General features: G+C 39.0%; 1 protein-coding gene across 5 annotated transcripts in view; it reads right to left on the bottom strand.

Annotated features, from left to right (window-relative positions):
* The window catches only part of macf1a (microtubule actin crosslinking factor 1a), a 253131-nt gene that overhangs the window by 225922 nt on the left and 11301 nt on the right, over positions 1-15908 (bottom strand). Inside the window, exon 1 of one of the 5 annotated variants that reach the window (XM_063014278.1) lies at positions 10192-10816. The exons of the other annotated variants lie outside the window; for them this stretch is intronic. Coding sequence (XP_062870348.1) covers positions 10192-10285 — 94 coding nt within the window. The 5' untranslated portion in view covers positions 10286-10816. Of the gene's footprint in view, positions 1-10191; positions 10817-15908 lie in introns of those variants that run through there. 5 annotated transcript variants of the gene reach the window in all.

A 15908-nucleotide genomic window follows, 5' to 3' on the forward strand; every position in this document is an offset into this window, starting at 1 on the left:
AAGGGACTGCAGGGGGCGCAGCATCGCTTCCATGGCGCAGCGGGGAGTTTATGAAGACAGAGAGGCAAAGATAAAGAGACTAAAACTTTCTAAAGTATTTCAGCCAAAATAACCCAAAGAAACGAGCTGGACACAGACACTACAAAGCAGAGTTATGGTTTCACACCAGCACTACGGTGCAAACGTGATGACCAGCATTATTCCGGTAAGTTTTTACACCGCTTTGTGCTTTAACCAACGTAGTTAATGTTTGTTAATGCTAGAGTACTTGTCGGAAAACTATCTAAGAGTTCGCTATTTTTCAGGTTTGTTTGCTAGCTAACGCATTAAGTGCAATAGGTAATCAGTCATTTATATGAGTAACGTTATATAACTTAACATTATAGCCTAACGTTACCCTGTCTCGTCTTCCATATTTTTTGCTCTCGTTAATGAGAGCATTCATTCTAAATAATAAGCCTCATCCACTTAATGATAGCTAGTTAGCTCAGCAGATAATTCAGTTAAGATATTTAACCTGTTATGGTTTAGTTGGCATAGCCAGTACACTATTTGTAATAAACTATGATACATAGCCTTCAGTTTGTGATAATTAATACAGCTTTCTCTTTTGTGCTTTCTATTAATAGCACTAAGCAATGGAGTGTGGATGAGAAGAGAAGAGGTTCATGCACCCCTCAGATGGCTGAGGTCTTCACAGACAGCATTTACGTTTCTCAACCACATGTTATAAATGTTTTTGACTTCCAGAGTGATAACTTCTGAAACATAACAGTTTCTAATGCTGTCCAAAGCTTTCTTATTTCATTGCATTTTTTTAATTGTGATTGTGTATTAATGTTTCAAATATATTTAATTAAACTATCAAGCTCAAGTTTCATATTCATGTTTCATGGGTCATTATTTTAATTTGATATTGGAACTTAAATAACATAACAGAGTTTTATGTTAAGGCAGAGATGGAGGGTATGACATAAATAATCGCTGACTAGTCGACTAATCGAAAAAATAATCGGCAGATTAGTCGACTACTAAAATAATCGTTAGTTGCAGCCCTACTCACTGCATGTCTGAACTGTGGGAGGAAACCGGAGCTCCCGGAGGAAACCCACACAGACACGGGGAGAAAATGCAAACTCCACACAGAAAGGACCTGGACTGCTCCACCTGGGAATTGCACCTAGGACCTTCTTGCTGTAAGGTGACAGAGCTACCCACTGATCGGCCGTGCCGCCCACATTGGGAGATAAAGGGAGAAAACACCCCTACTATAATTTAATGACTGTACAGCTCATTAGAAGTCAGTCTTAAGTTTAAAAGGCTGTAGAACGATTTCCGCTGTGAAGATAAATCGTTTTTTTTTACTTTCTTCACATTTGCAAAATGTAAGAGTAAACAAAACAAAGAAGACAAACTGATGCAGGGATGAACTAAGCAAAAAGCAGTACAGTCTTCAGAGACAGGCAGACTGCCAGTGAATACTAAAGGTCACCTGATCAGTCATCTGTGGAAAATAAAGTAAGCCTGCTCGGGTGGTGGTCAGTGTGGACAGATATGGACATATCTGATATCAGTGTGCCTCCAAGCTGAAGTGTGCCCGTGCTTAACACACACTTTATAACTTATTCATTAACAGTTCGCCTACTTGTCTCCTTCTGTCTGGTTCTGTGCGATGCCCACCCTGTACGTTATTTAATGCTGTATCTGGAACCCTCATCTCATTTCCCCTGCTTTCTGCTGTGGCTCTCCAGAACAGTGCAGCCTCTGAGAGAGCACACTACGACAGTGCCAGGTGTGTGTGTGTGTTGCAGTGCAAGTGGGAAGCGCGGGGTCACACTCTGCCCACGCTGGAGCCTTACAATCAGTTCTCCTCAAGGCGAATACTAAGCCACTGTACTGCAGTCTGCACAGCACTAATAGCTGCGTAACAGAATGTTAGGAAAACAGCAGGAAAAAGGTTTCCACTTGAAATTGTAGGGTTACCTGATAGCTTACATTGACATGTGGAGCAAATCTTTATCTACAGCAGTGTTATCTAAAAGAAATGCTTTTCTCTACATTTTTCATTGTTTAATGTAAGGTCAAAGCACATTGTCTGATGTAATGCACCTCTGGAGCAAAGAGGGTTAAAGGTCCAACAGTGTCAACTTAAGATTCCTAACTTAAAACCTTCGACAATCCAATCAATAGCCCAAAGGTGCACAATAAAATTTCCCCATTAACTCTTGTCCTTCAAGTGAGACACAATGAAATCAGTCGACAAATTAATCAATTAGTGGATTACATAACTACATAATCCGTCACCTGTATGCAGAGATGTTCACAAGTCACAAAACACGAGTCCGAGTCGAGTAACGAGTCTTTGGGCTAGAGTCCGAGTCAAGTCACGAGTCAATATAATATGCACAAAACATATATTGGAAATATAGCGTAGAAATAAACAAATAATATGTAAGTTCAGATAAAAAACAACAACAGATTAGTAACTGTATTTTGCCATTTTACTTCGTGCCTGTACTTTCCTAGGTACCAGTTAAAAGCTTAAACTGACGTTTTGTTTTCATTGCAAATCACGGCATAGTGGCCAAAATCACAAACACAGCAAGAAATCCATAATACTGCTTACCTTAGCTTATGTTGTTCCAGATGCTATTAAATGTATAAGCGTGTGTCCCATTAGCAATATAATTCGTTATTTTGTAAATGTGCTTATAATTAAAAACCTCCAAACTTTTTTCCGGTTGTGAAGTAAAACACGAAATCGTTAGAAAGCCAATCAAATGTTTCATTGACGATCATCTGTGTGATGCTGCAAACTAAATACATGCAAATAACAGCATTTCTTACTAAAAATTACAATCAGAAGGTCTGATTGGTTCAGAAAGCGGGTCTAACAATCATTAGCGCCAATTCTGTAGGAGCGTTCCATTCACATTATCTGTTACTGTGAGGGTAGGGTACGTAGGGTATTCCACCATTTTAAGTAGGGAGCAACGCTTCATCACTACGCTGGAAGCTGGCTGTAACATTTACCCATTGCGTGTGTCGCGGTTTTAAACGGCCGAAGCATTATTAGAGAGCTGAAAATGACACGATCAGAATGATGTCGGATATATAAATATATACATATATATATACATACATACATATATACAGTATATATCTCATGTAACTAATGTTGCTGACTTTTGTTGTCCACAAGTCATTTTATGCGAGTCGAGTCCGAGTCATCTGAAACGAGTCCGAGTCGAGTCTGAAGTCGACTCGAGTCCCCATCTCTGCCTGTATGTGCCCATCGCTGACATAGTCCACATATAACAGCAGATTAATATTAAGGTGTTTTACAGAAAGCAGTTATTTAGGGTTTAGCAATGTGCATATACATCAACTGTTATGTTAGCTGTTGCTGTAGGAAATTTTCAGTTAAATCTGGTTCATCTAAAATACACAGACTATTTGCAAAACAACAATTGTAACTAGTTTTAACCAAAAAGTGCTTGGATAAATGTGTTTGAGTTCCCTTTGTTCACTTATATAAAATGCTGCTGCGTAAGTGTTTGGGATGCAGTAGTTTTGCATCTTTTGGGTGCACATCAGGACATCTTGAACAACATGCCAGGATAGCACATACTAATTTGCTCCTTCACATAACAAGGGAATTGTTTCTGCAATGTGGATGAAATCAAGAGAAACAGAAACAGGCCATCGCTGTATTTATTCACCACTCAGCTGGCGAATACTAAATGAGCAGTAAGTCGGGACATCCAAATGACTGGACACGCGTCATACAGATTTAGGAAGATGCTTCTATAATTCTACATTTAATTATTTTATATATAACTACATATGAGTTTTTAATGCTGCTGCTGAACAGAGCATTAAAAAGCAGCTTGACCAGAGGAACAATGCAGATGAGCACAAAAAAGTCTCAAAGGATGAAAGGAGGAAAGTCTGTTCTGCTTGGTGAGCGTTTATTCTTCCTGCTGGAACAGTCACGTGCTGCAGCAGAATGAAACCAAACAGGAAGTGTGGGCCGGGAAATGCTCAAGCTGCGGTAGGACAAAGAAGAATGGATGGAAATAGAAAAAAGGTCACGGCAGAAGAAGCATGCACTTAAAATATTGCTGAGTCTGCTGTGGAAGCAAAATAGGACTGAGTCAAGGGAAGAAAGCAGGCATGTAGAAAATACAGTGGTGATGGCTGGTCTGTCTGATTATTACTTCTTCCATTTCTCTTCTGAACCAGAGCAGCATTTATTAATACGATTTCAAACGTAACAAGACTTTCTGCATCCAGAGCTTTGTCTATACCTTGTCTATGGCTAACTTTGTCCATGACACTGACAGATACATTTAGAAGTACAATTTATATACATTCATGTGAAAAAGTTAGGACACCCCATGAGAACCTTTGTCTTTTTGAACATATTTAAACATACGGACATTTGAGCTTCATTTGAACAGTATTGAAAGATGGAGCTTATATCTCTATAGGTTTTCATGGGGTGTCCTAACTTTTTCACATGACTGTATTTTGGCTCAAACCAGTGTCCCACCTATTTTCCCAGAATTACCTTGACCATTAATAAAACACAAAAACTTCATGTGCCTAGGTGTCTAGTCATAAACACATCATGATCTGCACTTTATCAATCAATTTGGGCGTTCAACAATATATCAGCTGATCTGCGCTAAACAATGTACACATGTTCTTTCTCCCTCTCTCCTTCTTTTGTGCATATTGTCCTGAACCAAGAGCAAAGAGCAACTAAAGAAAAAAAATAACAGTTTGAGTGGTAAACATCAACCAGCACAAAAAAAAAAGTCAATTGTGTCCAGCAGCACAAAACAGGTATGTTCTAACTGACCCTTCACAGTGTCCTTGCCGTTTCCAAGTAAGATATAGACCTAATGACTTATTTAGAATTCTTTGTAAGACAGGCAACACATTTTTCCTCATAAAAAGCACCACAATCTGGATGATGAAACCCATTGTTAAACACAGTGTAATCTTAGAAAAATACTAGTGTGCTATAACCTAGTCTCTACTTACCACATTTGTAACAGGAGTAAGTACCAAAACAATCATTTTGAGAGTTTTGCCCACACAAACAAAAGACTTAAAACTATTTACTTAAAACACACTAAAAGTGAAAGTCTAATGAATCTTTTCTTATACTGTAGAATCCCTTAAAACTCTTTCAGGGAAATAGATTTTTTTAAAGCAAGCTCTACTTTCCACAACTTGAGTACTCCATAGAGAAAACAAACAAGTACTTAAATCCTTCAAATTTGAGATGGAGAGGAAGCTTTGCACTTGTATATAACAAGGAGACTTTAAGTGTAGGTGAACGCCAGTAAAATGTATGCTTTACATAAGGATATGGTCTAGTCAGCTTACACAAACAGCAGGTTAACTTGCATAGGTTAGTGGGTATGTTGCTTCCTATTTTTTTCCTAACAAAACTGTGTCCTTGAGGAAAAACACATCAGGCACTTGGATGGCATGCAAGTTCGAATCTCAGCTCTACTATTGATTGATCAGGCACCTATACAGGCAATAACTGGATTGTCCATGAGAGGAAGGGATGAAGAGATTCCTAATAACTGCTGCAGCTACAATCTCTGCTGGCTGGTCTATGGCGCCTGCCCAAATACAGGGGGATAATGGAGATCGGTTTGTGACTCCATACGCGATACAGATCTCCATATGAACCCATCATGTATGTCAGAGGGGGCGCGTGTTAGTTAGATCAGGAGTGGGGCTCCGCAGCAGTAGAGGTAAAATTCGATCAATTAATTGGGTATGACTAAACTTGGGGTGGGGGGGGTGATGCATTAAAAACGTGACATCATTCTGACTCATCATTAGGTAAAACTATAATCACAGTCTACAAGTCACGTATTATGAAACAGTAGAGACTAAACATAAGGCTAACACCTATCCACTAACTGAAGGCTATCTTGGTTTATGTGTTACTGCTTTCTGTGCTTCTCACTTGCTGAATCACATGCCTGGCTCTTCCCGTCCGGCACTTGAACTCTTTTAGATATCCTGCTATTGTTTAAAACTCACGTCAACTCCCTGTACGTTGGAAAACAACACAAGCAAGGACAAACATGTAACAGTTCAAATACATGTTCCATTCTCTAAAAACTTGGGTCATTAAATTATTCAGTGTGTATCATATATCTTATCTGCTCCTATTTCATTTATGTGATACCCTAGCACTCACTCTAGTTCTAACACCTTAATCTGTTGTTTATCAACGGCCACAGGTAACACATTTTATACATTCTTACTAAGACTTCCAAAGATACACCCTCCTCTTTGTTTATGGCAGCAGTAAGGGATTGTTTTGAAACTGTATTGCACTCCAAACTGATAAGAAAAAAACAGAAACTTTAAGGACAGGATGATATGCGCAGGTAAACAACGCCAGTCAATCAGCAGGTCTTAATACAGCAGCTTTAGTGCTAAGCTCCTAGTCATTTGCAGGTTGATTGCATAACTCAGGTTGGTCACACGTGGAAACCACCAACAGCAAAATGAATGAAATATGATGCCAGCATGGAAAAGTAAAAGATTACTATTTAACTACACAAATGCCTGCACAAAGATTAGATTTCTGAACCTTGTGTCCTCGAACCAGTGATCCATTTATCAAAATAAACGGCTCCTGGCATCTAAATTGGCCATGCTTTTGGTAATACGTTAATACTAGCCAATTCGCATCGGTCATCCCTGGAGATTCATCTAATATGTGAGTGAGGAAAGAAGAAGGCAGATTACACCATGGCTTCTGAACTATTATAGTCACAGTAAGTGCTTAATCACTTGATGAAGAAATGAATTGTAGTCCATATAGTCACTGGGATAGATTTACTCCTGGGTGAGGAGGGAGAAGCAAGACCGTGCACTTCATTGTGCAAGAATATCTGTGAACACACACTTCAGAATGCAGCTTTACTGACATAATATTCTGGCAACAACTCATGTTTTCATGGACTATTAGAAATAGACAAAATAGCCTGTATTTTAAAGTCACATGACAGCTTGCATCTACCGCACTGCATTTCAACACCAGGATCAATAATTAAAGAGGCTCCTTTTGTCACTGCTGCATTACAGATGGTGCTCCCTCCCCGAGTTTGTCTAAAGCTATTCATTTCAGTAAAGCTATTCATTTTTAAAGTGTTTTGTTAATAAGCAAACATGTGCCTGAGAAGAGCTCAGAGCAGCATCAATTTACAACTGCAATCAATCCCAAGGGGGAATATACAATATGAAAAGAAATATTTGTAGACTTTTACACAATGTACAGCATACACCAAATTTAGGTTGATATAAAAAAGAATTGAGAATAGCTGCTCATTTTAAATGTATTACAATAATAATAAAGCGGAATATAAATATAGCTTTGTTTATACAACTGGTCAACCAGTGGTAATTGGCTTTTATGTAGAATTTGACTAGATTAATTTAAACAAATCAGGGTTTTTTTAATGCAGCTATGACCCTAGGTTTATGACTGTTTGTCCAGTCTCTGTATCATCATGCTGATGTGCCGTAAAGAGTCCATACTGAAGCGTGCGGAACACTGTAACTTTACACTTAAGAAGTGAACAAATCAGAAGCTGGTTGCTTGTTGTAAAATAAGCCCACATCATAAAGAAAAAATAGAGGTTTGCTAGATGATCTTGTGTTTTCTTTATGACACTGAAGCCAAATAGGTGTTGTTGCTCTTTATCATATATACTGGAACAATACCAGAAAGACATACAGTGTATCACAAAAGTGAGTACACCCCTCACATTTCTGCAGATATTTAAGTATATCTTTTCATGGGACAACACTGACAGAATGACACTTTGACACAATGAAAAGTAGTCTGTGTGCAGCTTATATAACAGTGTAAATTTATTCTTCCCTCAAAATAACTCAATATACAGCCATTAATGTCTAAACCACCGGCAACAAAAGTGAGTACACCCCTTAGTGAAAGTTCCTGAAGTGTCAATATTTTGTGTGGCCACCATTATTTCCCAGAACTGCCTTAACTCTCCTGGGCATGGAGTTTACCAGAGCTTCACAGGTTGCCACTGGAATGCTTTTCCACTCCTCCATGACGACATCACGGAGCTGGCGGATATTCGAGACTTTGCGCTCCTCCACCTTCCGCTTGAGGATGCCCCAAAGATGTTCTATTGGGTTTAGGTCTGGAGACATGCTTGGCCAGTCCATCACCTTTACCCTCAGCCTCTTCAATAAAGCAGTGGTCGTCTTAGAGGTGTGTTTGGGGTCATTATCATGCTGGAACACTGCCCTGCGACCCAGTTTCCGGAGGGAGGGGATCATGCTCTGCTTCAGTATTTCACAGTACATATTGGAGTTCATGTGTCCCTCAATGAAATGTAACTCCCCAACACCTGCTGCACTCATGCAGCCCCAGACCATGGCATTCCCACCACCATGCTTGACTGTAGGCATGACACACTTATCTTTGTACTCCTCACCTGATTGCCGCCACACATGCTTGAGACCATCTGAACCAAACAAATTAATCTTGGTCTCATCAGACCATAGGACATGGTTCCAGTAATCCATGTCCTTTGTTGACATGTCTTCAGCAAACTGTTTGCGGGCTTTCTTGTGTAGAGACTTCAGAAGAGGCTTCCTTCTGGGGTGACAGCCATGCAGACCAATTTGATGTAGTGTGCGGCGTATGGTCTGAGCACTGACAGGCTGACCCCCCACCTTTTCAATCTCTGCAGCAATGCTGACAGCACTCCTGCGCCTATCTTTCAAAGACAGCAGTTTGATGTGACGCTGAGCACGTGCACTCAGCTTCTTTGGACGACCAACGCGAGGTCTGTTCTGAGTGGACCCTGCTCTTTTAAAACGCTGGATGATCTTGGCCACTGTGCTGCAGCTCAGTTTCAGGGTGTTGGCAATCTTCTTGTAGCCTTGGCCATCTTCATGTAGCGCAACAATTCGTCTTTTAAGATCCTCAGAGAGTTCTTTGCCATGAGGTGCCATGTTGGAACTTTCAGTGACCAGTATGAGAGAGTGTGAGAGCTGTACTACTAAATTGAACACACCTGCTCCCTATGCACACCTGAGACTTAGTAACACTAACAAGTCACATGACATTTTGGAGGAAAAATGACAAGCAGTGCTCAATTTGGACATTTAGGGGTGTAGTCTCTTAGGGGTGTACTCACTTTTGTTGCCGGTGGTTTAGACATTAATGGCTGTATATTGAGTTATTTTGAGGGAAGAATAAATTTACACTGTTATATAAGCTGCACACAGACTACTTTTCATTGTGTCAAAGTGTCATTTTGTCAGTGTTGTCCCATGAAAAGATATACTTAAATATCTGCAGAAATGTGAGGGGTGTACTCACTTTTGTGATACACTGTATAACAGCCCATTCATTTACAGTTTGCATGACTCCAAAAGTTATGTTTGACATTATTCAATGACAGTAGTATTTCACCCCTGTACTATTGTACTGTATTGAACAACAGAGTTCAAATAACACAAACATCTGGATGTAGTCAAAATGACTTGCTATTAGAAATTACTGCACAACTGTCAGCCAATTTGAAATCAGGATATCTGTCCATGCCATAAAGCTCCAGTTTAAAACAGTAATGTATAGTTACAAGACTACTAAATCATACAAGGCTACTAAATCATATAGATCCATTTCACTGATTCACACCAACAAACCCTTATAATAATACCAGGTCCACACTACTACACACACTACTGCCTGACTCATGAAATAACCATTTTCTGCTGCTATATATTGATATTTTGAAATCATGCACTTTAGATTCACATAAAGCGGCTGTAGTTCTTGTGCAATACTTGCAAATCTAAATATTTAAAATACTTTATCTTAGTTATCTTCCAGTTTTTAAAGTCTTAAGTTTTATTTTATACTTAACATAGGTATTGTTATTTATATTTTATTATGTTACACACACCGAGACCTAAGTAATTGCATTTCGTTCTAAACATGTACATGGATTTGAATGACAATAAAGCTGAGTCTGAGTCTTATTGTACGTCACTAGTGTACTGTAGACATAAACAAGCCGGCTTTTGACACCATGCGTCTTCCATAATCGCATGCTTTCATTCCTAACGCTGTTTCGGTCATTTAGAATAAAGGCTTACCTTTATATCTTTCCAGCACATCTTCATAGGCTTTGGCGAACTCTTTCTCCTGTGTATGAGTAGTGGGCAGTAAACCTGGAGTATAGCCGGCCATGGTGTTTGTGAATGTCCGCTTGCAGTAATCCTGTTCGGAGGAGCGGCTGTCAGCCGGGCCGGGTTTCAATCCACTCGGGATGAACGCTTATCCGTTTTCACTATTCAGTACATGTGCTTCTTAACGCAAAACAATCACTTACTGTTAGATTATGTTGTGTAGTTTTCCTGAAATAGTAGAAATAATTTCATAATCTGCCAAAGTGTGTAGAAATGAAGTGTGATATAAAGGCGCGGTTATGTAAATCCATGGTTAGTGCGGAGCATTACTGATAAAGTGCTGCGTCCCAGCCGGTGTGAGTGATCTGGGAGGCGCTATAGCTCTGGAGAAGACCGGACCAGAGTGGAACTGGCTCTTTTGACGGTGTTCCGCTGGATCCCGCTGCCCTTCCTACTCCCGCTCTTCAGCACTAATGGCTGCTTCTATTCTCGCCTGGAGCTAGCTTTTTTTACTCCTCCTTCTCTTTCCCACTCGTACAAACAGGGCTCGGCTTTCTCTGTTCTTCCCGCAGTGCCGCTGTCATCCATGCCTCCCCGCTCTCTCTCTCTCACAGCAGCTGAAGGACGTGAACATGGCTGCCGGAGTTAAAGCTCGGCCTGTGTCGCCCCTCAACGGCACAAGTGCAGCGGCGCAGGTGAGCACACGCTCTACTTCCGGTGACGTGTCCTGCTCTGACACAGGCTGCTACACCAAGCACTTCAACCATTATACGTATATGGCGATCTTATTTCTTCATTGTTCGTTTGAAATTCAATAAAAGTATGTTACATTTAGAATGTTATGTTAGTTTACTGTCTCTAATTAATTACAATTCAAACAAAATAGTTATTTATATTTTTAGTTTAGTGGTAGCTAAATAACCCCAGCGCACGAATTCATAAAATTTTAATTACAAAACGGATAGTTCCGGTCCTAAAATCTGATTGGCTGAGCCGCGTTCGGAGCCGTTGTAAAATCCCCGATAAACTCACACCTATGACCACCTCACATCATTCCATATTAATACGCTACTGAATAGAAAAAGTTAATGTTATTTTCGCCCTCACGTTGCCTAGCAACACTGTTAATCGGATTACCTTGCGTCGCGGAAGAATGCTTTATTGTAAGTTTATACACAATAAATACATTTATGAATTAAACATTGTTGTATTTATTATATTTTATGTTGACCGCCGTTTTATAAAAGCAATAAGCCACTCGAGACCGTACGTTACTGTTACGATTTTAGCACGGGGAAAGAAGTTGTAGGCACTCCGCTTCGCGTCGAGCCAAAAACGTCATCCCCGTGCTAAAATCACAGTAACGTACGGCCTCTCGTGGCTTATTGCTTTATTTAAGGTGCTAGCGAGCAATAAGTGGGCTCAATCTCAAACGACTTCATGCATGCTTTATAGTCGCACTTCATAGAACTGGAGTGCTTATGAACTCAATACAACGTACTGTAGTGTACTAGCAAAGTATTTGAGATTCAGCCATTGTCGTTTTGCATTGAACTGAGCACCACAGCGTTTGTCATTCAGAAAATATTCACTTACATGCCAATTTATTGGGTATAACGTAAGGTCAGTGTGTTCCACAGTTTGTATTTGTATATCATACCCTGAATTATATAAAGAAAAATACAACAAATTATTTGAAAAAAATGCTTATGTTAAGGATATAATAGGAGAGCCTGGTTGTTTCAAAATTCAAAATTGTACACAAGACATATCCAGTTAATTCAATTATTTCTAAATTTGTTAATGTTGAGAGCTCTTGTACCTTTTGTGGAGATGCCAAGATGCTTAGTCATTTATTTTTTCAATGCAAGACAACAAATAAATTTTGGTCAGATTTAAAAGATCATTTGTTTAAACCAATTAAAGTTTCACATTTTTGAAAGCTTAAAGATATAATATGATACTATAATAACAATTCCAATAGTCTAATAGAATATATTGTTTGTTTTTTATTCTATATAAGGTAAAGTGTTTAGGCTCCACGCCAACATCCTTGTTATCCTTGTTTTTAGTGGAATTTAATTCGCTTCTGCAATCTCCTAAACTTATTCAAAATAATAAAAGCATTAGGTTTATAGATTACTTTGATCGTTATTTTATGGAGGGTTGTGATTAAAGTTGATTGGCTTTCCTTTTGTGTGTGTGTGTGTGTGCTACCCCATCTTTTGATAAGTTTGCTTAATAATAGTATGTGCTGTTTTGTATTTTGTTGTGCTATTACTGTACCCTGATCAGTATTGTACATATAGTGATGATTTTTGTTCATTGTTAATTTGGAATTCAATTAAAAAAAAGCACTTTAACTGAACTGTAACCAGTGTTGCCACTCCTTGGGATTTTTTCCAGAGATCTTGGGATTTGGGGAATCGACTTGGGATTTGTGGATATGGTCAAGTAATCTTGGGATTTTTAATTTGCACTCAAGCAATTAAATCTGCATGCGATTCTATGGTCTACAGTCATAAATAAGGAAAGACAAAGCGTACTGCTACTAAATAATCATCTTTGGTTGTCGCTGGCCATTTCGACAGCTACTGTACATTTACTTCTTTACTTACTTACATTTTCTTAAACGTGAGAACAAGACATCACGTCTAAATCTGCATCAATCGTCGTAGTGTAAACAGTTTAAAATCTGATTTTCTCATGGCATTGTTGATGATTGCGATCAGTGATCACCGAGAAGACAATGTCCCAACTTTCTGTGGGCTAGAGTTTCTGTTGCATGTTGTTGTTGCTTCCCACATGTTTTTTTCAGGCAGTCAATCAGTTAGCTGCCTGTGGGTCCTCATGAAGTAAGGAGTTGGGCATCTAAGCAGCAGTTAAAGATAGCTAATTGTGCTTAATCTACTACTTAATGATAATGTTATTCTCGAGTAAAGGCCATTCATTTGGGTGGGCGAGACGGAGGATGAAGATGAGACTGTGTGCTGATTGTGACAGGCCAGGCCAGAATGACTGGATAAAAAATAAAAAGTACACCACATGGTAAAACCAACCCCAAGCCATCCAATTTTTGCTACCTGTTTCATATGATTACTTAAAATTTTAATTAAACACAGGTGCAAAACCGCAAAAAAGGTCTGTTGGTCATCCGTATGACTGTGTACAGGTTTTTGTCAGACATAGATGGTAACCCTATATGGTGGCATTTCCATAACCTCAAAAAGGAGGACATGACAGTGGGTAATCAGAACAGTGTCTACAGTACACAAGATTACAACCTTAAGTGATATGTGACACAACCAAATGAACTAGAAAATTGCAATTAGTGAATGTTCTTCTCACCATATTTACTTGTGATACTTTTTACTTGTGATACATATTTACTTCATGCTTTTTGCACCACAAAAATTCATAATTCCTACTCTTCAAAAATAAAAGGGTGGTGAGCTGACCACTCAGAAAACATTGTTTTTCATTTTGGCATGTTTACAGTATGAACAGTTATTAAAACTAAGTAATTAACTAGCATTTCCGGGCTAGACATTCTGCATTACAGTGATAAATGTCCTAATGGTTAGTGGTGGCTTTAAACCAATGAAGTACAAGTCATTTCTTTTGACATGTTCGTAAGCCAGTGACAGAGAAATTAATTGCAATCATTACAAGCGTTCAGTTAGCTTCCAAAGGAAGACAAATACATGTCTAGGCACTGCGCCAGACTGCAGACAGGCTGATGAAAAACTGGTCCGTCCGCCCTAAAACCCTAACCCTATTGACAACCTATGTACTGGTCAAAACAGAATCTGTTTATATTGTGTTTACAAATACAAATTACAAATAAGAGAACACAATGTAACAAAATTGTTAAGAACATTCGTCCAGTTCTCTCTTTGGAAGCCACTCAGATTCTTGTCCAATCACTTGTCATCTCAAGGCTAGACTACTGCAACTCCCTACTGGCAAGTGCTTCCATGTCCACTATTAAACTCCTGCAACTCCTTCAACCAACCCAAACACTGCCACAACATCACACTGCAGGGGATAATGGAGAAAGCTGTGTGACTCTCAGTGCACTCCCTATGAGCCTGTCTGATGCAGGTGAGAAGAAGCCACACACCTATTGAAGGGGGCTTGTATTTGTAACAACCCTCCTCAGTCAGAAATGGTAGTCTGCAGAAGTAGATATGACTAGATTGGAAGAGAAATTGTGAGGCCAATGCGTTGTTTATAACGTTATCAAACTTTATAAAAAATGTTATTCACGTTATTCAGTTAAAAACACTGTACACAAAGGAGGCACATGTGCACAGAGGGTGGGTAAGGGTGAGCTTTAAATCAGCACATTTTGTACAGATATGCAGCTTTACTCTCAGTTGGATTCTTCAGAATGTTAATGCCATTTTTGCCAGTGGTAATCAAACAATGACTTCTTCTTACTTTAATTACAGTCAAACCTCGGTTTTCGTTTGCCCCTATTTTCGTATGATTCGATTTTCGTCGACTTTCGTCGTTTTTTTTCTACCTTGAGTTTCGAACGCTGACTCGGTTTTCGTTGAACCGTACCGATTGCGTTCTGCCATTTCCCACGTGACTCCGTACGGGCCAACGTGAACAAAGACTCGCGCGGCCATATCGGGGTATCCCTCTGACTTCCTCGCCGCCTTCTATACGCCAACAGGACTCATCAATAAATGTAAATGTGATGTTAAATGTTCATTTATCCATTTCATTACTTATTTATAATCATTTCTCATTGTTTTCTGTATTTAAAACTACATTTATTCTCTATAAAATTTATTTTTTGTTAATATTTTTTACTTTCAGGAACGCATTAATTGTATTTACTTTATTCCTTATGGGAATTATTGTTTCGGTTTTCGTATGTTTCGACTTTCGAATGGCCTTCTCGAACGGATTATCAATGAAAACCAAGGTACCACTGTACTACTATTGGTTAACCAGTTAAATACTGACATGCCTAGTTAACATAGCATTAATAAAATATATGTATATTTCATGTTTAGTCTAATCTACCTAAGCATGAGTAAAGTTAACCATTCCAACATAAAGCATTAGGGTTAGGAGAAATGTTTTTTTGGCCAACTGTCTCTACATTTATTATCCAAGTGCACATTAGAAACAGCAGGGTAAGAGAGAACCAAACAGATGATAATTAAACACAACAACCAGTGGTGACTCAGACCCAGCACCCCTCAGTTCTTGTGCTAGTGCTCATCATGTTTGGCTTTATGCTGACTGACCATGTTGTCACTCTGCTGTCATATTGGCCACCACAATGACAGTATAAAAGACACAGTGAAAATTATAAGGGATGGCATAATGGACTATATTACAAAGGTTTAGGATTGCAAGGTAAAATGTTAAATGTTCACAGACGTTACAGCATTATAAGGTGTTTTTTATTTGAACGCTGCAGTCGCACTAGCCTGGCACCCTGTTGAAAACAGCTATATAAACAACAGCTTTCATTCTAACTGACACATACGCTTTGTCCAAATTACAAGACTCAATAATAACTATAAAATATTTATTTTGTTATCACAGGGGAGTGTCCATCCAAAGTAAAAGTGAAAACTATCAACTATAAACCTCCAAAATATTTCAGAAACAAAATGAACTAATGCAACAAAATTAATAAGAGATGGGCTGAGGACAAA

Source organism: Trichomycterus rosablanca, chromosome 2 (genome assembly GCF_030014385.1).
Source record: "Trichomycterus rosablanca isolate fTriRos1 chromosome 2, fTriRos1.hap1, whole genome shotgun sequence".
NCBI lineage: Eukaryota > Metazoa > Chordata > Actinopteri > Siluriformes > Trichomycteridae > Trichomycterus > Trichomycterus rosablanca.